This window comes from Macrosteles quadrilineatus, unplaced genomic scaffold, assembly GCF_028750875.1.
Source record: "Macrosteles quadrilineatus isolate MER2022 unplaced genomic scaffold, UCM_ALF_1.0 Scaffold_4__1_contigs__length_99947679, whole genome shotgun sequence".
Classification (NCBI taxonomy): domain Eukaryota; kingdom Metazoa; phylum Arthropoda; class Insecta; order Hemiptera; family Cicadellidae; genus Macrosteles; species Macrosteles quadrilineatus.
The window spans coordinates 89,654,879-89,679,147 of record NW_026542597.1 but is presented as its reverse complement, the minus strand read 5'-3'; the positions used below and the strand labels follow the sequence as shown (position 1 = coordinate 89,679,147).

Below are 24,269 nucleotides of genomic sequence, written 5' to 3'. Positions count from 1 at the left end.
GTGTTCTCTATAGTTTAATAACATATTTATTTAACATGTTCAGAATATGTCATAATTATTTGCTAACGAGTTTAATCCATCATTAGAGGGGATAGCACCTGCCTTCTTTTATCACTTAAGGAATATTTATAAGTGGTGTTCAAGAAAGAAGATCACAAGTTTTTGATAAGTGCAATCCCACCCGTTCCTAACTAGATAGGATATTGACAATGCCACAATCATGCAATTGCAGAATGATAAGTATGTTGTTGTAAAATCAGAGTCCAAGTATTTGGTGGATTAAGTTTGGTATTACTGGATGAAGTAAATTACAAACTAAATTTTAAAGAGTAATGTTGTAAATGGAGACTTTTCCCTTAGTTTTAACTTCGTTAGTCACACATGCTTAACTAAATTAAGTTATCATAAATAGATTTAACCCTAATATGTGTTTTTTTTTTGTGACTATCATATTAAACATTTATTTTTTTAATTTAAATTTTTGTGAGCAAAGCCACAACGGGTTTGCTAGTACTTTTTAATTCCATGGTTTCAAATTTCCCTCACCATCCTCAAAAGTTCCAGGTGACCCGGTGGACCTGCTGGCAGCCCTGGGGGTGTCCACGGGTCAAGCGAAGGTGTCACAGGTCGTGGGTCGGTGTGGAGCCCTAGGCAAACCTGGGTACCGCCTCACAGACCCCGAGGGCCCTCTAGGAGTCAACTCCCGGCAGATCTTCCCTCACAGTTTCCCTGAAGACTTCTCTATCCTCGCTGTCGTCCGTCTCGCACCAAACACGTCTCAGTCAACACTCTTTAGTCTTTACAGGTAACATTTCATTACAACTCTTGGACTATTTAAACTCACCTAAAGATTTGGCATATAGCAAAGAACAGTCGGAACAACTCGAACTTCGGTGCGGGAGGGACGGGTTCAATCCCCGGCACATCCAACTGAACATTTATCTCTCGTAACTCTCAATGTCACTGGCGTAGAAAAAAAAAAAAACAGTGATTACAAAAATGAAACTCAGAAACTCTTGAATTTGGTGTTCCTCAAGGGTCTGTTTTGGGTCCCACAATTTTTTTTAGAATAAATCAATTATGGATTAATAAATTAGCAATTTCAAGAAAATGTATACTATTTGCTGTTTGAATTATTAAGAAAAGGTTGTATTTCGCTTGGTTGCATTTTTTATTTCATAACTTTTTGGAGGGAAAGGGTCTTACCCTCCGAAATTACTTCTACTCTTGTTCCAGTGACTCAGGCACAGATCAGCTTATTCTAGGAACAGATGATGACTCTGTCACTCTTCACTACAGAGACAACAACATGGAGGAAGGAGTGAACATTGTCTTCCAGGCAGACATCAACGATAACAGGTCGACACAAGTTATCTATTGTTTTATATATACCATATTGGAATAATAGTTGACAGGTTCCATGAATGTAATTTAAAATTCAACTTATTGCTTTTAGCTTGATGGATCTTTAGTAATAAAAAAGACAAACATAAAGTTTACAAATAAACTGTTTTTAACGAACCATTGATTGACAAACAAAGAATCGTTTTTGGTTCAAGTAGTTTGGTTACATTACAATAAACAGGTATTGAACAAATACAAGCCATACATACATTATTAAAATTAACATAGACACATTACATAGACATAATCATAGACTAACCAACACAAGTAGACTTCTCATCCCATTGTAAATTCTGAAGCACGTTTTTCGTGTCTAGTTCATGTACGTGACACAAAGGCGCTAGTGGCGATGAAACTTTGTTTCCATTATTTTAGGGTTAATTTCTTGATTTGTGCTTTACTGTTTGGTTATATAACTAGGGGACAAGTTATTGTTTATGATTAGATCGTATTATTTGTTTAAACAAGGTTTTAAATAGCTGTAATAACGGGAAACAAATTGTAAACAAAACACGACCTCTACATAAACCGTACATGAACTAACAATAAAATTGACTTCAGCTGTTCCATTATGGATGATAAATCTACTAAGGGAGTATGTTTTATCTATGACATTATTAATTGTCTAAAGCTGATCCATTTAGTCTAAAAGAATGTATTTTTTATCGTTTAATATATTGTACACAAGGAAAATTACATTAAAGCTACCTACTTCCCTGTAGGAAAATTAGCTTAAAATCTTATTTAGTTTTGACTTATTTACTAAAGTGTTGATTATTAGATCAAATTTTAATTGATTGTTTATTTAATTTAATTTATTAACTAATGTTTTCTCTATTAATACCAACTACTGAACAGAGTAGAGTTCATCCGCAACGCAATAATCACATAAAACAGTTGCTGATCAGACATTACATCGTAAACCAATGAATAGTGAACAGTCAGTGTCGGTATAATGTTGCGTTTGAATATTTGATTGAGTGCAATTAATCGTTGCATATGAAATAAGCATTACGATCAAGGTTATAAATATTAACTGACTGCATCAATATTAAAACAAGAGTAGTAAATAAATGTTAGTTAAGTTAAATCTTATTTTAGCGTTTTCATCCTCGTTTTAATTACCTATCCTTGTGGTCCTCACTAAAGAAACAGCTGATCTTTTTAGTGACAAAACTTCACAAGGTATCACACATACCTAAAACGGAACATTACATAAAAGGGAACACACTTTTTTCCGCTGTCCACGATGGGATATGCTTCGCCAGGAGGCCATTCAACATCTTGGGGTGCTGTCGATTGAATCGATTTGTGAGACCTTGCTGAAGGGTGAGGACAACTGGGACTGTTGGTCGCACTTTGTTCGGAATGTCCTTCAGGCTAAAAAGAACGATCTAGATCGGATCACAGTCTAGATTTTATAAGAAATAAACGGCTAGACACGGCGTAAGCCCCTCGGGCGTAGGCAAACTCGGCCTAGTTCTGATGAAGTGCGACAAGTGTTCCCAGGCTAGTGTCCGAAGAGTAGAGGAGGTTTTTAGTGGGTAGTCTCTGGGCCTTAAGCCCGTTGGAGTCCCACACTACAGGCTAGCCACCTGTGTGCATAAATGCATTTTCCCACCTCTCCCTAAAAAAAAAGGTATCACACAATTCTATAGGTACCCATTGTATTCCGTATTTGGAGTTACGCCCAGTAGCGCTTCATCTTAACAATTGTTGATGGTAATGTTTCTCTTACCGAAATAGTCTAGTGGTAGAGCGTAGGATTTCGGTTACCAAGGTCCCAGGTTCAAATCCCGCCGATCACCAATGGATTTTATCCAAGTTATAATGACGTAACCCTGTATGGACCTAGCCTGAAGTAATGTGGAAAAGAATTCAAGGTTAGAATCTAGCTAGAGGAGGAATACAAATAAAATTTAAAATATTTAAAAAATGGTTTTCTCTATAATATCTTCTACATTTCCCCACAGTTGGCATCGCCTGGGACTTGGTGTCAAAGGTGATTCTGTTTCCATGGTGATGGACTGCAACACAACCCTGAGTCAACCACTTCCTCGAGGTTCCGGCGGGGCTCTGAACATCGACGGAGTTCTCTTCTACGGCCAACAATTGCTCGATGAAGGATTTTTTAAGGTTACCTAATATTTTAAAATTTTCCATCACTCTATATACAGAAATATCTACTGGTCAATTTCCAAAATATAAAAACATATGACTTTGCCCTTCCTAAGCTTTCTTTGCACAACCAAAACGTTTTAAACAAAATTTTCTTGACCCCATCAAACAAAGTTTTTGTTTAGCTTAACAGAAGCACTGATGTATTTATTACTTTATCATGAAAACTATTTGTTAAGCGTTAAAATAAACTGCAAACCAATCCTATGAAAACTTTAAACAGAACTGGACAATGGAATAGTATTTTATTATTTATAAAAAAGTTGCTTTGTGTATGTGTGCAAGTATTGAGATGAAAATTATCGCTCACTATTTGTCACGAAAGATCTGTTCAGGGCTTGACATTTGTTTCAGTGATTGGCTTCGCTGTGCTCAAAAACCTAACTTGATATGGGTTACTTTTGGGACTAGTAGTGAAATGTACTACCAGTATCACAGACTTTTTTACTACTAGCACAAGATGCAATCTAGGTTTATCTATTAAACCAGCTGATCTTGAGTTAAAATAACTGCAACAAATTAATATTCAACAAGGTAAACAAATAAGATTGTTTATGTAAGTATCAATAAGCATTCAATATTGGTGACTTGCTCAGGGAGACGTAGAGACACTGAAGATAGGACAGACGCCAGACGCAGCGTACACACTCTGCGACAGATATGCTAGAGACTGTGATTACCTCGACTCTGACGACACGGAAGAAGAGGAAGAAGAAGAGGAAAATGAGGATTACAAAGACAACTCGGAAACAACGCCTTCGCCTTATCCTAACAGTACGGCTGTGAGTACAAAGGTGGTTCTCGAATGGTTACTTAATTTTTAAGGGAATATTGAGTTCTGTTATTTGCATAGTTTAAAAAAGTGAAGTTTTTTGCAAATTAAGTGTCAGAAATTTCATAAAGATTGATAATATACTAAACAGTTTACAAAAGTGCTCAACAGTTTAGTAAGAATTTAAATTAAATCCCTTTCATTTATATCATCCTGTTTTAATTTATTTTTTGCTTAAGATTGATAAGTACCTTGACCTTAATCACAATAAGAATTAAGTTAACGTTATTGAACTTTTAAGAAACCCTTCTGATTGTGGCGGCCACAGTTTATGATCAGTTCATCAGTGCAAATGCTGGTGCATGGTTGGTCAGTGCATGGTTGCTGTTTGGATCAAAATTACTACTTGATTGGGTGGTGACTATCTTGCTTTAGGTCTTCTGAATTCAGGGACATTTCTAGGTGAATTTTTGCTAACGAATTCTCTTCTTTCCCTAAAACATGTTCAGCCGTTCAACTAAAATAGAAGTCCATCATCCTTTTTTTTTATACAAATATATAAAATTTGTTTCTAGCCAGGAAGCTATGACATTGCAGTAGGAACATTTCAAGGAGGGTCCGGAACAGGATCCTACTTTCCTGTGGGATCCCCAGGACCTAGAGGATACACGGGGCCTCCCGGACCTCCAGGACTTCCTGGAGCCAAGGGGGATCCTGGGAGAGACGGGCTGCCCGGAACAAATGGAATACCTGGACCACCTGGCAATGTGTTTATGATTCCTGTGAGTGCTGTAATAGTTATGTTTATTGAAGCTACTACTACAACTTGTTAATTGTACGTTACATAAGATTCTTCAAAAGAAAAAGTTATTATGTTGTTATTATATCTAAATTTACATCTATGTTGGATTCATGTACAATGATTTGTTATCAACTTTAAGTCTCTGGTTACAGATGAGTGTACAAGGCAATGAGAAAGGCCCAGAATCCCTCTCGGACATGGTTCGCTCTATGTTCTCACAGCATTTGGTAAGCTAAGCCATGATGTCAATACACATAATTCAACCATACTATCCCAAAACTATGATAATACATAATATTGAATTTCAACGATTTAACAATCAGCATTACTTTAAAGGCATGAATTTAAATTTCTAATTTGTCCGGATTCCTGATACCATTATGATAACTGTCTTTTGATGTTTAAATGTCTTGTTTCCTCCAGATGGCGCTAAGGGGTAGTGAGGGCCCCATGGGTCTTACAGGGGTGCCTGGAGGGGACGGGCCACCAGGGCCTGAGGGGCCTAAAGGGGAACCAGGGGACAGTGGCGAACCTGTAAGTAAACAAGCAGTGTCTCATTAGAAAACATTAGAAAATATTGAATTTTTTTACAACCTAGTTTGTTTTAATTCGGTTTTAATTATCATTTCATAGTTGTTTTTAAACACCAGCTAACTATAAAAATAAAAACAACCTAACTAACTAGCTTATCTGAATTCACGTATGTAGAATTCATGTTTTTATATTACTTAATGGTTACAAATAATTCCAAAAATTGACTCACCTTCATCCAGCAAATCACTTATTTTTTTATATATTTCTTGAATGTTGAAATATTTATTTCAGGGCCAGAGAGGAGATAGGGGAGTAGCAGGTCCCCCAGGTAGAGAAGGACGGCGGGGGAGACCAGGAAGAGACGGAGAGAGAGGTCAAACAGGACCTCCAGGAGTCAAGGGAGAGCAAGGACCACTGGGACAACCCGGACTCCCAGGAGAGAAAGGGGAGAGGGGCCATACCGGAGCAGCCGGAGCCCAGGGACTTCCTGGACACGACGGGATGCAAGGTGAAGAGGGACCACAGGGTCTGCCTGGACTACCTGGAGAAATGGTAGGTATTTGTACATCTGTTCAAAGAGTTCATTTTTGGTGAATCTAATTTATATTATTTGAGGGATTATTGCAGTCATGGTCTTACATGATTAGAAAAGAAAACAAGATTTACAATATTTCGACACAGGATTATTACGTAAACCCAACTTAAGCCGGAATATTATAAAGGAAACGACAATCAGGAAACTTAATGGTAGTCCTTGGTCTTTTAACTACTAATCTGTATTGTTAATAATTATTCTTACCAAACTAACAATTGAGATTGGGATATCCAGACATATTGTAATCCTAATATGAGTTTAGGATGAGCAAACAAAATAGTGAGGGATGAGGGTAAAAAAGAGTGGGATTCTTCTTAATCTTTTTACTGACTACGATCAGCTGTTTCTTTAGTCACGACCATTTTGTTAAGTTCAATCATCAAAGACTGCTGAATTAAATATTGTACGATCGAAAAAAATAGTGACTTTACTCTAGATAAAACAAGTACCGTATCCACCTTTGTTTGTATTGATTCTTCAACATTGACACATATGTTTAGGGAGCCAGAGGATTCATGGGCCCACGTGGATTCCCAGGTATGCCGGGTCCTCCGGGTATCCCGGGAGCAGAGGGTCCTCAGGGACCTAAGGGGAACAGTGGTCCACCAGGTCAACCTGGGTCACCAGGACAATCTGGACCCTTGGGACCCATAGGACCTCCGGGTCCTGCCGGACAGCTGGGACCTACGGGACTGGCCGTGAGTAAGCTTCTTCAATAAACATTTTTGTAATTTTCATATTTTTCTATAAGTTTAAAGTTTATTGTTCAACAATTTAAAAGTAAACCAACTCTAGCCCTAACACTATCAATAGGCCTTACTATTGCGTTTCACATTATTTTTTGAACTATTACAACAAACACAAGATATAAAAGCTTTTTTGTTGAAAATGTAATAACAAACTTTGAATTCCTCTTGAGAGGCGTTCCTTTCCTACTTCAAACTTGGGTTTTCAACTTTCAAGTGAATTCTCTTTTGAATTAATTATTACTGTGATAGTATTTAAGTTGTTTGAGCCCTAAAAGAATTGTGACTGTAATATGTTATTAAACATTAACATTTAAAGTAAAGGCGGAGGTTTAAAAATAAAGTGTGTGTATTATGGTATATCTCACAAATTTTAAGTTTGTTTAAATTAAACATAAATCCCATAAATTGATTATAACTAGAGGTCGTCCAGTGGTCAAAAACTTGACCAAAAATATGTAATGTACAGGACTTCTCTATTTTCACCCCAGACTGCAAATAAAACATGTGATTGGAATTTCTTCCATTTGTTTTGATTTTCTGTTTATATTGCGTTGTTATTTTGTCACCAGCATGGCAAACCATAAGATCTGTGCTAGTTTATTTTTTTATTTTAAAGTCATTTTTGTGCTTGTTTTGAGCCCATTTTAATTTATAAAGGGATTCTGCACATCTACAGCAAAATATCATTCTAACAGTATGCGTAGATTTTCCCTACGATGCACACAAGCTGAGATAAAAGGTTTTAAAGAAACATCCTTGCCTATTAATATATAGATAATACTACTAAAACAATATGTAATTATAATTTGTGTCCAGGGTCCAACAGGAAAACCAGGACTACCCGGATTGCCAGGAGCAGATGGCGCACCAGGACATCCGGGAAACCCAGGTCCTACAGGAGCGAAAGGAGACCTGGGACCAGCAGGGGTTCAGGGTCCTGTGGGATTTCCCGGAGCAAGGGGAGTGAAGGGGGATGAGGGGAAAAGAGGAGTTCCAGGAGAGAAAGGAGACAAGGGAGACAAAGGGTCAGAAGGAGAAAAAGGGGAAATGGGAGTCAAAGGAGAATCTGGACCTTCCGGGCCAGCAGGACAAGCAGGAATAGAGGGCCCTGAGGGACCAAAGGTGAGGAATGGTTATAGAATAAACTCTTTAAGCTTTATTTTAATAGTATTCAGAAAATCGTTTTACTTTATTAGTTTTTATTATTTTTGTAATTTGTATTTTTGTCTACAATTTACAAGGGAACGGTCCAAACACTGGTCTTGTTACTATCTAACATTAAACTTTTTTTTTAAAGCATCATAAATTGATGAGAATTCAATTTCATCAAGAAATACAATGTTTTCATGCACAAGGCATATTTCTGAAGTAAATCTTCTTCACAATAAAGATTATGCCAGTTAAGTTAATTCTTTGAGGGAGTAGGGTTTCCTTTCAAAGAGCCATGTTTGCAAATCCGAAGGGGTATGTTAACATGTTAATTTTCTCTTAATTAAACTAAACTATCTGCATATTTCTTTGAAGAATGATTTATTCCTTAATTTTATTTCTATTTTTGATCTAGGTATTTCTTATGTAGTTATCTGTTGTGGATTTTGTTGATCGGTGTGGACTTTTAGAATGACTGTCATATTTAGAGTATCTGAAGATCATAACTGTTTTATAGTACGTACAGTAAAAGTGTAACATTTTACGCCTAGTTATTTTTACCAATTGGTACCATATACTAACTTAGTTATAGTCATTAAACTATTTAAATATATTTAAACTATTTAATTGAGGTTCTAAAATATCAACTTTACAGGGTTCAGAAGGTCCTCGGGGAGAAACAGGACCACCAGGATTTACAGGAGAGAAGGGAAAGATTGGACAACCAGGGTTTCCCGGATATCCTGGACCTCCCGGAGACAAAGGGGATAAGGGAGCGGAAGGCAAGCAAGGACAAGCGGGAGAAAAGGGAGATAGGGTGAGATTATTTTTAATGGTGTGGAATAAGTGAGATCATTTACAAAACCATAAGAAATTCCATGGATTGAACATGTTTTTGTTGTAATATCAGACTTTATAACTAAGTGAATTCATTCAGTTTGGATTTTTAATCATATTCGTCAATTTAACAATTCCAGACTCCTAGGTGTGCTGATAAGGCAACAAAGACATTAATTTGTTGTTTTCATATTTTCTGTTACTTTTATTTGTGTTAATTTTGTTATTTATTTATTGTTTTAGGGCACTTCAGGACTCAGTGGGGAAAGAGGCGAAGTAGGACCAAGGGTGAGTGAAAAAATGTCTACAACACTTTTTCAATGGATAAATTTCAAACACTCTAATGTAAATTTAAAAAGTTCTTGTATGGCTTTTAGTGAAGGGAATTATACAATACTAAGGGATATTTCTTGATTAAGAAGCCTATCTTTTTTAGTTTTTAGATAGGTGTAAGTATCGACGTATATGGATTCTGAACCATCTTTCTACTACTGGTTCTATCTTAAACAATAACAAATACAGAATTATTTTAATTCATTAGATAGTAAAACACAATTTACTTACTTCAGACGAAGTGTTAGTCTTTGATGGTTAGGTGATTTCATTTAGTCAAAATAATTACTAAAGGTTTGTGGTCTGTTTTTAACAAGGTGTGTTTTCCCACAACGTAGCATTTACATTTTTCACAACTCTTAGTTTCTCTTTTAATGGTTTTGTTCAATCTGAGTGTGAGTAATATAAGAATAGGTTTAAACTTCCCATCTGAGATTATTGGTGTAAAAGTAGTCGACCCGGGGATGTATTTCCCTGACAGCGAGCCCTCACTTGGGACCTCCCAGTATATATTTTTTATTGGGGAAACAGTTCTCGGTAAACGCAGGGTCAATGACAGGGTCACCTTATCCTTTGACATTGTGGATGATAAACATGTGGGGTGTATGTTATTACATTTTATGGCAACCAAGTAGAGTGAAAGTAACCATCACAGTCAAGGCTATTTATGTTTCCATGGAAACAATTTATTAACAAATCAAATTACAGACACAAGAAGGATGCTGTTGAAATTTTGTGGTTTAAATTTGGAAAATATCAATTGATCAACGTTCTGAAGAGTCGAAGAGTGTGATCAAGCAGTTGCAGAATAAGTTTTGGTGAATACGGAGAGAGTTTGTCCATTGGCTGGTCCCCATCGCTCCAATCAGCAATCTTGCAGAACTAGTAAGCAACCGGAGAAAGATAGAAATGGAACAATGCAAGGGACTTGATGTAGACTTCATTAACAAGATGATCCTCAGCGTAAGCATAAGAAGATTACTAAGCACAAAATTCCAAAGGAGTTGTGGCAAAATATGTGGGGAACCAGAAGAAGAAACATGCAAAGAAGAACATGATTACCTTACATGTGGAAAATGCGGTGGATCATCTAAATACTTCAGAAGGAATAAACTGAAGAGATGAAGAACTGAATTATCTATCTCACTGGGGAAGAATTGTAGCAATGGATAATACCAAGGCCTTTAGGAATGCGGAGGAAGAAACCATTAGGACAGATCCTTTAGTAATAAGTATCTTATGTAGCTAGGTTAGGTATTTTTTGTATAGTGTTAGGTAAATTATGTATTTAGTATTAAGTAACTTTGTAATAGTATTAATCTGACCGAGTGAGGTAGCATCACGCTGTTTCACATTCGGGAGGTCTGACTATCAGACCGGCCATTCTGAGGAGAGTTTGTACGGTTTCTTTCCTCACCTAGGCGAATGCCGGAATGGTTCCCTCAAGGGCCGTACCCCGCCAGGCAGAATGGAAGATAGAACTCGGTTCTAATTCTGTTTGGTTTAACAAACCCCAATTAGGTAACCATAAAATACAAATAAACACATTTTCACCTACTTTTGTTTTCTATTTCGTATTGCTCTTTAATGTACGACTAAGAAAAAAAGTATGTTTTTCTTACAGGCAGAATGAAAGCATGACTTGGTCCTAATTCTATGTAATTTATAAGGATATACAGTACTCATAAACCTTAATAAAAAAGTAAATCGGTCCTGAATATAGGTCATACCATGTCATCTAAGGTAATAGCGAGCGATGTAGTTCTAAATTGTTTGGTAGGTGGGGAAATACTTACCATCGTCCCAGAAAAACACAGGCTGCATTTTAGAAACATTAAAAAAAAATTTCTTTAAATTAGGGTGAGAGCCCCGTTACCTTGTCATGTTCCGGCTCAAAATACGTCACTGGCAATCCTATAGGGGCAGTTTGCAATTCTCTATAGGGCAAATTTTCAAAAACTAAGAGAGGGGTTATGTGCAGGGTCATGTGTGCTAGAAAATAGATCGCACCTACTATACAACAAACTGGGTCTTTTTAAAGGCTGATGTTTTACCATCAGTGGTTTTCAGAGAGAAAAAAAAAATAGTCAGGGACATCCCAGTGACTGTTTACAGTTAAATCAAAGTTATTGCAGGGGTTTGTTGATATTTTCTTTTATATGTTTACAGATTATGATGAAGATTGATAAATTAATCATGTAGGTATTGTTTTATATATTTGTTGATTTTTTTTAAATGTGGTTACCAGTTGGGATTTTCTCTCCAAATTAGTAACTAATTTTATATTTCTATTTTAGGGCTTCAGAGGAGCAAGAGGCCGGATGGGGACTGAAGGCACCCCTGGACCAAAGGTGAGTTTTTGGAAATTTGTTACCCTTCAAGTTCCATGTCCCTACACAACTAAACGTTGCTCAATATTTGAACCAATGATGGATATACTCTTCATGTTATTAAGAGATGTGTTACAATTTTACCCACAAACTTCTGAAATATCAATGCATTTCACATCAAACAAAAAGCAAATAAAGTAAGAAAAAATCATGCTTCTGTAACTTTGTCTAACTTAAAGTGAGTTTTGTCAACTTAAAGGGTGCAATTGGTTTCTATTTTTTAATAACATTGTGCTTGAGTAAATGTTAATAAATTATACTACGTAAAGAACATAATTTGTTAATAAACTTAGACCTTCCAATATACACACAGTTGAAGATTATTTATCTTTAATGTTAAGATTGACCTTACCCTTCTTCAATCATCTAGGAATCTGTTTTATTCTTAAGACCTCGATTGTAATTATTTACAAAGCTGTTTCATAAGTCTGAAAGAAATTACTTATCTTAGCGGTATGTATTGGTACACTCTACAAATTACATTTCAAAACATTTTATAATCAGTTGGTACAAATCACAAACATTTCATTAATCTTTCTGATTTTTCAACAGGGAGACACCGGACAGCCCGGACCTCCAGGTCCCTTGGGAGAGAGAGGTCCCCAGGGAGTAGAGGGACCTCGAGGGTTCATCGGACCTCCAGGATCAACAGGAGTTTCTGGGAAAGACGGTGTTCCAGGACATCCTGGCGAGAGGGGACCACCAGTAAGTTAATCTCGATACCTAATAAGATTTAGTTTAGCAATCAGTTTTAAGATAAAATATGTGGAATAACTATACTCTTTCCTGTATAAGCTGTATGAGATAAAGGTCAGAGACGGTTTTTTTCCTTTTAAGGAATTTGAACTTAGGTAACTTGTCTTGGGTGTTAGATGAATCAGATGTTCTTGTTAAAAACTATTTAACGAGGTCCATAGGGCCTAGTTTTACCCTTATCTGTGTGGAGTTTGAAGTAAAGTAATGCCAGAATTGATCATGATGTCAATGATCGACAACTTTTATATTTAACTGTTTAAGCCAGGAGGAATACTTCTCTCTCTGAAAAAAATTCAGTATTTGATGTATTTCACTCTAACTCTAAACTAGAAAATATCTTAGTGTAAAATTTATTTCCAAACGAATAGCAATCACGTCTGCATTAGCTAATAAAAAAATCAATTTCACATTCTAGATTAATTGTAGGAATAAGAAATATACTTGGTGGTATGCTCAATATACAAAATAATAATACAGTACCATTTCTTGGGAGTATTCTTGATAATAGGTTTAGCTTTGTTTAGTGTATTTAAACGCCCAATACACGAGTTGATCTAGTATTGAAACTACCCATAACCATGTATACAAAATTCTCACAAAATGCTTAATTTTATTCCAGGGAGAGCCAGGTCCCGTTGGTCCCACAGGTGCTCCAGGAGTAGTAGGACCTCCTGGACCTGTAGGTGAACCAGGTCCTGTAGGAGAGGCTGGTACTCCAGGAAGTCCTGGAGTTCCGGGAGACACTGGACCACCCGGAGACAGTGGAAAGGATGGGCCTCCAGGACCTCCCGGAGAATCTGGGAAACAGGGACCTGCTGGAACCTCCGGACTACCTGGGTTCCCTGGGGAGAGAGGACTTCCCGGACCTGCCGTAAGTTGTTGTGTTGTGTAATGTTTGATGGAATATATTTAAATGAATAATCTGACAAATAGTTAAGTACTTAAACTTCCAGACTAGATGTGAAGTACGGTACTCTACATAATGGAGTTGGGGGATTGTAGTGCAAACTGAAAATATGATTGTAGGCAGAAAAAAACTGCAGCTGAGTTTGAATATGGTGGATTTTAAGAATTTTTCCTGAATTTTTTGTATTACAGTACTAAGGGCTTACAATGTATGTTAAGTTTCATAATATATGTTGCAACACAGAGAAGTAAGGTACAGAGGAACTTGCTTATGGGATGACTGCGCGCTCTGACATCTAGTTTGTTGTGCTGAAAATATACTTGCGACAAGCAAGGAAGAGCCTGAGCGGCGAGCACTGTGCAAAAATTCCTATTGCACTGGGCTAAGGGTCTTTCATGAGCACGATTTTGATAGTACATGTAGGCGAGGGGGGAGGGCGGTGTTGGAGGTGCCCTGGACACGAGCAACTAGTGCTAGAGTCCACCACTTAAGTGGACCATTGAATGTTTCCTCTGTACTTTACCTCTCTGTGATCGCAACCATTTTAAATAAGAAACAAACTAGTTTCTTTGGTACTGTACTTTTTACTCGAAAAAAGCATGAAAATAGGAATTCTGATATCTTACAATCATATGGCCAACAAAGGTAGCTAGCTTTTATTCATTATTGTTCTACAGGATAACAACAGAATTAAAGTTGGATTTCTTTTAATTTGGATTACTTCAGTTAACTATGCAAAAAATATATTGGTTATATGATGCTTGATTGATGTTTGTTCATGAACAGCTATGCTACACACTGTATATCAGAAAATTTCCCCTGCCTTGAAGACCGTTTGGCTCACTGGGTTTTTGTTAATCTTTAACAAGGTTTCTCAACACAACCATAGCTATGACTGATTCAGTGTTAGCTTCTTTTCATAAGCTTCTTTTCTTTTCATAAGCTGTATTATAACGTTGTGTTATGTCCTCTGTTGGGAGAGTGGTTCCAATTTTTTAATGTCCTCGAAGTTTCCTTGTGTTAATTTCAGTATGCTGATAACTAACTGATTATTAATTTATAACATTGTAACAGGGAACTCCAGGTCTGAAAGGAGAGATGGGCCCTCCAGGGCCCCCAGGCCACGTGGGAGAGAAGGGGGCCCCAGGAGAGCATGGCAGGGAGGGGCCCCCGGGGCCTGAGGGTCGCAAGGGGCCCCAGGGACCACCAGGGGCGAGTGGGGCTAAGGGAGACAGGGTGAGTACAAAGTTGATTTACTGTTCAAACTACCATATTGTTCTCCCTGTTTTGTAACTAAGAGAGAAAGAACTTTGTCTTCTTTCTTTGATCCGACCAAGGGCAAATTGTTTACACCTATTTTATTAATCTACCATTCTAATAATGCAACAGGACATTAGATTTAACTTCACAAAGAGATAGGTAAATTTGGCTATTAAATTTTGTAAAAAATGTAATCTCATACAGATACTCAGAACAGAAGATATAATATTGCTTTTCAATCTTCCTACAGGGAGATCCTGGTATTCCTGGACCGACAGGGAGAGATGGTTTTCCAGGTGGGAGAGGACTGCCCGGACCTCCAGGACCCATGGGACCTCCTGGAGAAGACGGGGACAAGGGGGATATAGGTCCCCCGGGAGAGAAAGGATTCAAAGGATCGCAGGGAGAAATGGTAACTTTCCGTGTTTTTGCACAAAATGCTTAAATGCTAACTGTTTAATAAAAGAGCATTAATTATTCACTTGACAACTTTAAACTGTTAAAGCCTTGTTACCTTTATGTACCTTTTATTTTATTACTTAAAGAAAAAACTACCACAAATAAATATTAATCCATTTGCAGTTTGTGCTGAAAATTTACGAAAATGGTTATGATTGTAATTTGAACTTTTTAATGTGCCATGATTTAACCAACTGTATATTAAAGTTTTAAAATTTTCAAAAACTGTTACAGCAAATACAGCTTGGGCAAACAACTATGTTTGGTATGTTCTTAGAAACCTTTACTACAAGGATTGCAAATCTGATACTGTCTTTGTTTCCTTATGATTTCAAATCCAATCAATTTAAAATCCTTGTTTTTTAACATACCTAGATAATAATCTTAAAAAAATTAGAATTTCCAAAACAAAAACGTATACCAGGAAAGTTTTTACAACATAAAGCAAGGATACAATCTTCTACGTATCAGGGTCCAGTGGACTTTTTTAGCATTTCTTAATTCGTTTTATATGCTATATATTAAATGTTCTGTTCTCATACCTTTATCACTTTTATGCTATGTTTTTTTGGTCTACTTTGTGTTAAATTATCTCTTTGACTTTTTGACCTATTTCTAGGGACCTTCAGGACCTCAAGGTCAGCAAGGTTTAAGAGGAGAACCAGGTCCCGTGGGACCTCCAGGAGAAAAAGGACTTCAGGGAGACATAGGGAGACGAGGCGTGAAGGGAGAAGAGGGGCCTCCCGGAACAACGGGGCCCCCTGGAGCTACTGGACCGCAGGGCCTTCCAGGCCCACCAGGGTCCAAGGGAGAAATGGGCGATTTAGGCCCCAAAGGTAACAAACATTATTTCATTTTTTATGTTAGCCTCCAGATTACATTGAATATTTGAATTAGTGTAGATACCTGCATTGCTGTTATCCAAAATGCTGCTAATTACGCAACTAGTTTGACTTTCAAGAAGTCATCTTTAGGTATACCAAAGAATGTGACAATTACTTCATCAGAATGTTGTCGATTCACTTTAGTAGACAGACATAAGAACACGAACATTAATTCGGTAAAACAGTTAATTCAAAATAAGTAAAAAAACTAATAAAAACCAGTAATGGATGTAGAGTAAAGATTTAATCCACTGGTTCATTCTTGACTTTATATCCATCTGGTCCTGACAAGTCATTCACATACCGTTGTTACTAGTTTTCATTCTCAACTGCCTTAATTTTGTGAACCGAGTATAGCCATTGGTCATTGGTCAAACAAAAGCCCAACTGTAGTATTTTTAAGCTTGACTACTAACGCATGACAAATACAGCTTTCAACCTTTTTTTGTTAGCTAATACGGAGATTTTTCTAAAAGAGGTTTGGTTATGTTACTCTTGCGGCCATCACACTCTGTGCAACTCAAATATCTTATAGTTAAAACAAATTATGCATTTCTAAAATGGTTTCTATCTACTCAAACTTGCTCTTCCTCACCATTTCTACTAACCAGTTAATCCAAATCTTTTTCACCACAGGTCCCATTGGAGCAGTAGGGTCCCCAGGAGAGCCAGGGCCTAGAGGACCGAAGGGTGTAGAGGGGATACAAGGGCCCCCAGGTTCAGAAGGGCCCCAAGGAGCAAAGGGTCAGCCAGGAGAGTCAGGGCCCCCCGGGCCCCCGGGCAGTGATGGAAAACATGTTGGTAACACAACTTACAAATATTATGGGGAAATATTGATTGAGTACAAAAAATAGATTCGTGCTGGGTTTTTTTTGTTCCTTGAATAACTTTATAGTGGTATTATAGCCTTCAGATTGCTGAAATACTGAACATTTTTTAAACTCCTCAACATGGTATCTCAGTTTCCACTGTTTTGGTGCCTTTAGTAATCTTCAAGCTAGCTCATCTCGAAAATGAAGAGCATTTGACATAAAACCACATTAGGACAGGAGACGTCTGTCGGGCCAGCTAGTTTGTTCATATTGTACTAGTGTTTATAGATAAATAAGTGCTGTTTTTTTTTTTTTAAGTAGGTAACGATCTCAGCAGAAGATCAGCGGATAGCAAACATAATTAATATTCATGTACAACCTGAATATGGCACCAATTTGGCATTAAAACCACTTTTTAAGTGCACTTTAAGAGATTACTATAAACAGATATGAATACCATGTGCTTTATGACATTTCACGTGTTGCACTATGATGAGAAGGAAGTTCCATTCCCAATAACAAAATGCAGTAAGGTCAATGACCTTTGCTGCACAGTGACTTTTTCCTCAGTCTTGTCACTTATTGTTAGTGTCTAACTCTGAAGCAATTTATGTATTTGCGTCTTTACATATTTTCCCCATGGTGTCATTGCTATAAACATAGAGATACAATATTAAATTAATTATAACTGTAGGCTACTAGTTGTTGCATCAAGTTATGAAAAAAATGCATTTACTTTTATATATTCTTTATTGTATATTTTGTTTTCCTCCGTTTTGCTGCCCATATTAATGTTAATGTTACGGTTTATTAAGTTTTAGCCGTATACCAAGATTTAAAATATTTGTATGTTATACCAATCTATTCTCTATTGCCATGTTTAGGACTACTATAATCAATTTTAACATTTTTATATTAGGCATCTATATCACTACAGTATTGGCAAATATTTTGTGAACAAAATGCAATTAATTTTATAAAAGTCAAGTAATAACTTCAAATAGCAATCAAGTAAGGAAAAGCCCTTACTTGATTGTTATTTGAAGTTATTCCTATTATTATTAAGGAAACCTTTGGTTTTCTTCATCTTCTGAAGTTCAATTGATTTTCCTCAGGGTGAAAAAGGATCAGCGGGACAGAAAGGGGATGAAGGCAAACCCGGAATCCAAGGACCTCCGGGTCCAAGAGGTGGGGTAGGCCCAGAGGGACCCAAGGGTAGTGCTGGTCCCCCAGGATTCCCAGGTCCACCTGGAGAACCTGGACTACAGGGTCCCAAAGGAGACAGAGGACTAGACGGTGACGATGGAAAACCCGGAGAAACGGGTCTTCCAGGAGAACCAGGACCTCCCGGAAAGATGGGACTGACTGGTCCTCCTGGAAAAGTGGTGAGTCTTAGAATCAATAGCAGCACTGTGTTTGAGTTAACTCATTTAGGGATCAAAGAGGGGCCTCAATCGAGTAAATTTCACTATAACAAATCATTTTTATGCTAACTAAATTTGTTAGGAGATTACAGAAGTTTTGCTTGCCTGAAGATAGTTAGTTATAGAGATGTGTTTGATGAATAAGTTTTTCACATCCTATGCATAATGGTCTTTTCTATGTTATGTGGAAAAATTTATTAGGGCCTTAGTAAAATAATGAAAAATAAGATAGTGATGAAATTTTTATGTTTATAGAGTTGTTTGGTAAAATTACTGCAGTGGGTTCCCCGAAATTACAAACATAGAATATGTTAATGTTTTTGTTTGTAAGGGAGCGGAAGGACCAGCTGGACAACAAGGGAATACAGGACTCCCGGGAGAGAAGGGAGACAAAGGATCTCCGGGACCTTCCGGGCTGACAGGTCCTGAGGGACCACAGGGACTTCCCGGACCCCAGGGAGCAACAGGACCTCGAGGTTCTCCAGGACCTGCGGTAACTATAACTTTTTGTCAATATAATTAATTGTCATCAACATATAAAAATTCATATTTGGTTTTATAGAACATTTTGGTGTGTTTTTTATATGAATTATCCTGAAACACTAGCCACAGATATAGTCTCAAAACCATGGTTTCATCTTTTATCAAGCAAATAAGAAAGTCAATAAAAGGTAAAAGGAACACAAGACTAAGCATAGAATAGAGCTGAAGACAGACTATAATAGTGGTAGGAAAAGAAAACAAATACTGTGCTGTTAACAGATAATATCTAACAGATGATTATCTGTTATTAACAGATAATATCTAACAGATGATATCTAGCTTGACGAGAGTATGTTGGAAACCATTATTTATTTATATATACTAGAATTTTGATTATCTTTAGCTTCTAGTTAGTAATTTAGAACAATAAAACCTAACTCCCATATAATACATAGATCTAAAATTATCCTTGTTAAGTCTTATAATAAAAATATATGGAAATTCCAGGGTGATGCTGGAAACCCAGGAAAGTCTGGGAATGATGGACCTCCTGGAAAACCAGGAGACCCTGGACCTCAGGGGCAAAAGGGAGACCGAGGGAAGAGGGGGATGAAGGGGCATAGAGGAGACATCGGACCCCCCGGGGGAAGAGGGGAACCTGGGGAGAAGGGGGACTGTGGAGACAAAGGAACGCCTGGACCTGAGGGGACCAAGGGAGAACTGGTATGTGGTGATATAGAAATACTACAAAGAGCAATGATAATCAAAAGCAACAGGGAAGTCTTAAGGATCCTTGTAAGCCTTTCATTACAATAAAGTAGCAAACTTTAGAACTGGGCAGTTCAGATTTCTCAGCTAACCTGCAAAAAATTGTTGCCTAAGATCCACAGAAACCCTTGCCTTTGTTATTCACAAACGTGGTAGCAGACTGTAGAGCCTGGTTATTATTTTTTTAAGAGGTTGGCGGTCTCTTTTAACCTTGCATTTGCCCGTCCACATAGACTAACCACCCGTGCGTGGAACGTTTACAGCAAAGCAAGGAGTGAGCCAGTACAGTACAAAGGTGAACTGTACTGATATATTTTAGTGGCAGTGACCAGGATCTGAACCCACGACATCGCTGCCTTGGGCCTGAAGTCCGCGACGCTACCAACTGAGCCACCGACTCACTAGAAATTAGATTGCCTTAGTCATTTGGACTTAACGATACTTGCAGACGTTGAGACCGGGTCATGCATACCTATGGCGACCAGATGAGCTATCCAGCCAGTATGTTGATTAATTACAACCATAAACATGATTACTCAATCCAAGAATAGTTTTGACCATCGATAATTATGTTGATATTTGCAGTTGAATCAAATGTCAGACGCATGTATTTCCATCTGACATTAACTGATGAGGCTTAGTATTTTTGTATCTATAAACTGTAGATTTTGAACTAATCCTAAATTCTCATCTACAAATTTTGATCTAAAATACAAACCCTTTTAAACATGACGATCCTTCCTTCTTTGTCTTAATTTTATTTATTTAATTTGAAAGATTTTCAATTCCAGTTTGTTCAGTAAACTGTCAACCAGCAGTGCTCAATACAGCTGACTGTTTAGGGCCCCACAGGTCCAGCTGGGCTGAAGGGTAACGATGGGATCCCAGGAGCTTCAGGGCCAGAGGGGCCTCATGGGCCCAAGGGGTCAGACGGGCCCACAGGCAACAAGGGTGAGCCGGGGCCCCCTGGGCCACCCGGACCTCCAGGGCCTCCAGCGGAGATGCCACTCTTGCCTCCAGAACTTCTCTTTGGCGCTGAAGACCCTAGTGGACGGTACAGGAGGTCTGCTGAAAAGTAAGTAGAATTTGATAGGGTATATTCTTCTTGGAAAATTATTATTACCTGACACTATTAAAGTTTAAGCATACCACGAGTGCTGGACTTTAAATCCAGGAAATGAGTATATAGAGCTTTAGCCGGGCTTCTAAAATGTTGGGGCAGAGGTAATTACTATGCTACGTTCAAGGGAAAATACTACCGTATTACAACTTACAAGTTTATTCTTATTAACGCTTTTTATCCTTAGAGCTCTGAAGAGTGCTTTATTCAACACAAGAGCAAAATAATTAAACTTACATTTACAACCATCTATGCGAGTATTACTGATCAAAACACAATTTTGTTGAAGAGATGGAGAAGAAGCTTCAACTGAGAAGGCCAAAAGAAGGAAATCGGAGAAGAAAACACGAGAGCAACATGAGGCTGGTCCTCAATTTATCGACATCTACAGCTCGATCTACGCGATGAGACAAGATCTCGAGCGAGTCCGTAAACCTGTCGGGACAAAGGACAATCCTGCAAGAACCTGCAAGGACCTGTTTTACGGACATCCACAGTTCACCGATGGTACGTAATTTGATATACATCATAATTTTTTTTTAATTCTCAAGGAAGTAAATTTCCAATTTAAATACAGTGCCAGAAAAAACTTGTCTACTCAATTTAGGTATGCACATTGCTTAGTGCTTATCATGTCTAGCAAATATGGCTAATAGTTGAAAAAGGTAAATAATTATCCCAATACAGATTGTACAGTCACAGAGATGTAAGGTACAGTGGGGTGCTACAAAAGGTCAACAGGCCGAAGTAGTAAGAGGTAGGATTACCCCAAACCCCCCCACCCCCCCACCAAAAAAGGTGCAGAGGAAACATGCTTATGAGACGACCCTGCACTTTCAGCTCTAGTATATAGTGTGCTTTCTTACGTACAAGATAGGGCCAATGAACTTGTGATGAGCAATGGAAAAGCCTGAGCGGCAAGCACTGTGTGGAAGCTCCTATCGCACAGAGGACAGGGTCTTCCTCCAGTATTCACGTTGTAGTATGTGATGGCGAGGGGAGAACAAAAGTGAGGGGGGTTAGGAAAAGCGAATAGTGCTGGACTTTACTTGAGTGCACTATTGAATGTTTCCTTTGTTGTACTGTTGAATCATCTAGAGGAATGAAACCAGTCTTTCTCCAAAACTGTCTCCTTTGGAAACTTTTCCAAGACATTAACCTCTAGGATAACAAAACGCCCAATGTTATGTAACTATTTTTTCCACACAGTGAGAAAAATCTTATCCAATCTCCTACCATCGCGCAAGAATCATTGTCTTTTCCACTAATGGCTCCACTGATCTGTTTCCACAGGCTGGTACTGGATCGATCCAAACCTAGGGATGCCGGACGACGCTATCTACGTGTACTGCAACATGTCTGCGGCTGGCGAGACCTGTATCTTCCCGGACATCCACTCCAGCCAGATGCCTAACATTCCGTGGCGCAGGGAGAGAGATCAGGGAGGATGGTACTCAACACTGCGAGGCGGCTTCAGGGTAAGGGATGAATGGATAAAATCTTTGATTGAGGCAAACTTTGGATCCTCATAGTCTTTTCATACACCTATGAAGGATCAGTGATGGATGGTTGTCATTAAGTTTATATCCTTTGTAATGAACTTGTACTTATTCCAGCCAGCAGTTTTCAGTCAGCATAAAAAAAAATTGGTCTGTTAAAGCCAGACTTAGTTTTCAATATATACTTGTTAATTTTTATCATAGCAGAATCCTATTTTCCCCCCGAAATACTTGCTTCAGGTCTACAACTAGCTTTACCAATCAACCTAATTTAATTTAAATTTTGATCCACACCTCAACATAAGAGAACTAATGAAAAACCAGGATGAGCATACAATGTGAATCTGCCAAACCAAGATGGCTCATACATGAAGATACGTATGGATATTGAGTTATCCTTACTTTAATTACGTTTTGCTACCTATAAATAATTGATTTACCTACCCCACAATTCTTTCATGATCTAAAAAATGTTTTTCCACACCTGGGTATTGAGAAATCCTTATTTTCTCTATCTCCCTTATGTGCCGCTACATCTAGACCATTTTTCCTCCTCATATCCACTTCACTTTCATGATTACTCAAAATGTGTTTCCCAGATTACGTACGAGACAACGGGCATAGTGCAGATGACATTCCTCCGGCTGCTTCACGAGGTCGGTTATCAGAACTTCACCTACACATGTATCAACAGTGTGGCCTGGGAACTTCAGGGAAGCGAACACAACCTGGCGTTGCGACTCATGGGAGATAATGAGCAAGAGTTTACCTACGAGTCCAACCGGCCCAATATCATCACTGACGGATGCAAGGTGGGGAAGTTCACAAAAACCATCATATCAAAATTAATTTGTATGAAATATCCTGTAATTGTTGACAATCACCATGTACAATTATGTCATTGACTTTGGATCAGGCTAGTGGATTTCTCAAGGTATTAGAAAATCTTAACTCTTTCAGGCTACAGCGCAGCTGTCTGGTTCAGTGGCAGTGGCTACAAAATGGCACGGTTTTCCACCGTCGCCGTCACTCTATAATGTGAAAGCCCTCATGCTCTTCTTAACACAACTAAAATTTTACCCGTACAGTTTTCAACCGTGTAAAAAGGGCGAAATATATTTTGGTTTATACTTAAAATTAGTTATTTTTGTTTACGCCACACTACATTATTTTGACGAACTTCCCACGCAAGGATTTAGTCCAGAAAACAGCTGATTGCCGCCAGCTTATTCAAATGGTGTTTCATTGCGTACTACTGTACTGCAATGAGTTTTACCGGACACCAATCAGCTGATTATACTGTATTTAGATGGAAGTGAGTGGTTATAAACAAAAACATAACCTCTCTTAGAGGTCATGACTAGTGATTTTTAGACCTTTAGTTGGTGGAAATATATAAGGATTTGTATGGATTTAGTTGTATGGCGTAAACTATCGTACGTAACTCGTCCAAAATGTGTGTACCGGACTCGTATGGTGATCCCACACTCGTCCGGTAAACACTTATTTCAGGACTAGTAACGTAATATACTATTACGTGATTTCATTACCAGTAATGATCTTATTTTGTTTCAGACGAGAAAATCAAAAAGTGAAACAGTGTTTGAAGTGAGGACTAAAACTCTTGAACAAGTTCCGATCGTGGACTTTTACCCGATGGATTATGGTCTGCCCCACCAAGCTTTTGGATTTGTCGTTGGCCCAGTGTGCTACAAATGAGATGTCCTGATGTGTTAAGTTCTAAAGATAATTTTAAAACTTATAAAACTGCCAGAAACCAAAGAAGCACTGCCATTTTATAGTGGATTGTTAATGTTTTATCAATGCATTGTGATTTTTTTTAACACTTAAAAAACACTTAAAACAATAATTTCTATTGATATTGGTTGCCTTTTAAGTTTTATCATAAATTGAAATTTCTTAGACGAGTTAAAACATAACAATAATGTTGGTATAGTAAAATTAAGTGAATCCTAAAACAGTAATAAGTTGATTTAGAAGAGTAGAAACTGTTGGAAATTGTTTAAAATTGTGAACTAACCAAAGTTGAAGCATGAGTACGGTTGTATCTAAATCCGCTACTTTAAAAATTAATTGTTAAGGTATAGGATTGTAAAGTATCAATTGAACTAATTATCGATAAAGTGTTGATTT

The 24,269-nt window shown here is 37.8% G+C and overlaps 1 protein-coding gene across 1 annotated transcript; it reads left to right on the top strand.

Moving 5' to 3' along the window:
- The first annotated feature begins 599 nt into the window (after positions 1-599).
- On the top strand, positions 600-23,903 carry LOC128993130 (collagen alpha-1(XI) chain-like). The gene is made up of 27 exons (XM_054416888.1): positions 600-805; positions 1,237-1,359; positions 3,378-3,540; positions 4,179-4,364; positions 4,930-5,136; positions 5,309-5,383; positions 5,580-5,690; positions 5,982-6,242; positions 6,786-6,983; positions 7,851-8,156; positions 8,839-9,000; positions 9,264-9,308; positions 11,651-11,704; positions 12,296-12,448; positions 13,119-13,370; positions 14,481-14,642; positions 14,917-15,078; positions 15,745-15,961; positions 16,646-16,806; positions 17,937-18,206; positions 18,577-18,738; positions 19,236-19,451; positions 20,339-20,571; positions 20,906-21,123; positions 21,910-22,094; positions 22,715-22,927; positions 23,691-23,903. The coding sequence occupies exons 2-27, from the start codon at positions 1,310-1,312 to the stop codon at positions 23,832-23,834; spliced, it is 4,566 nt and encodes a 1,521-aa protein (XP_054272863.1). The 5' UTR covers positions 600-805; positions 1,237-1,309; the 3' UTR covers positions 23,835-23,903.
- The last annotated feature ends 366 nt before the right edge of the window (positions 23,904-24,269 follow it).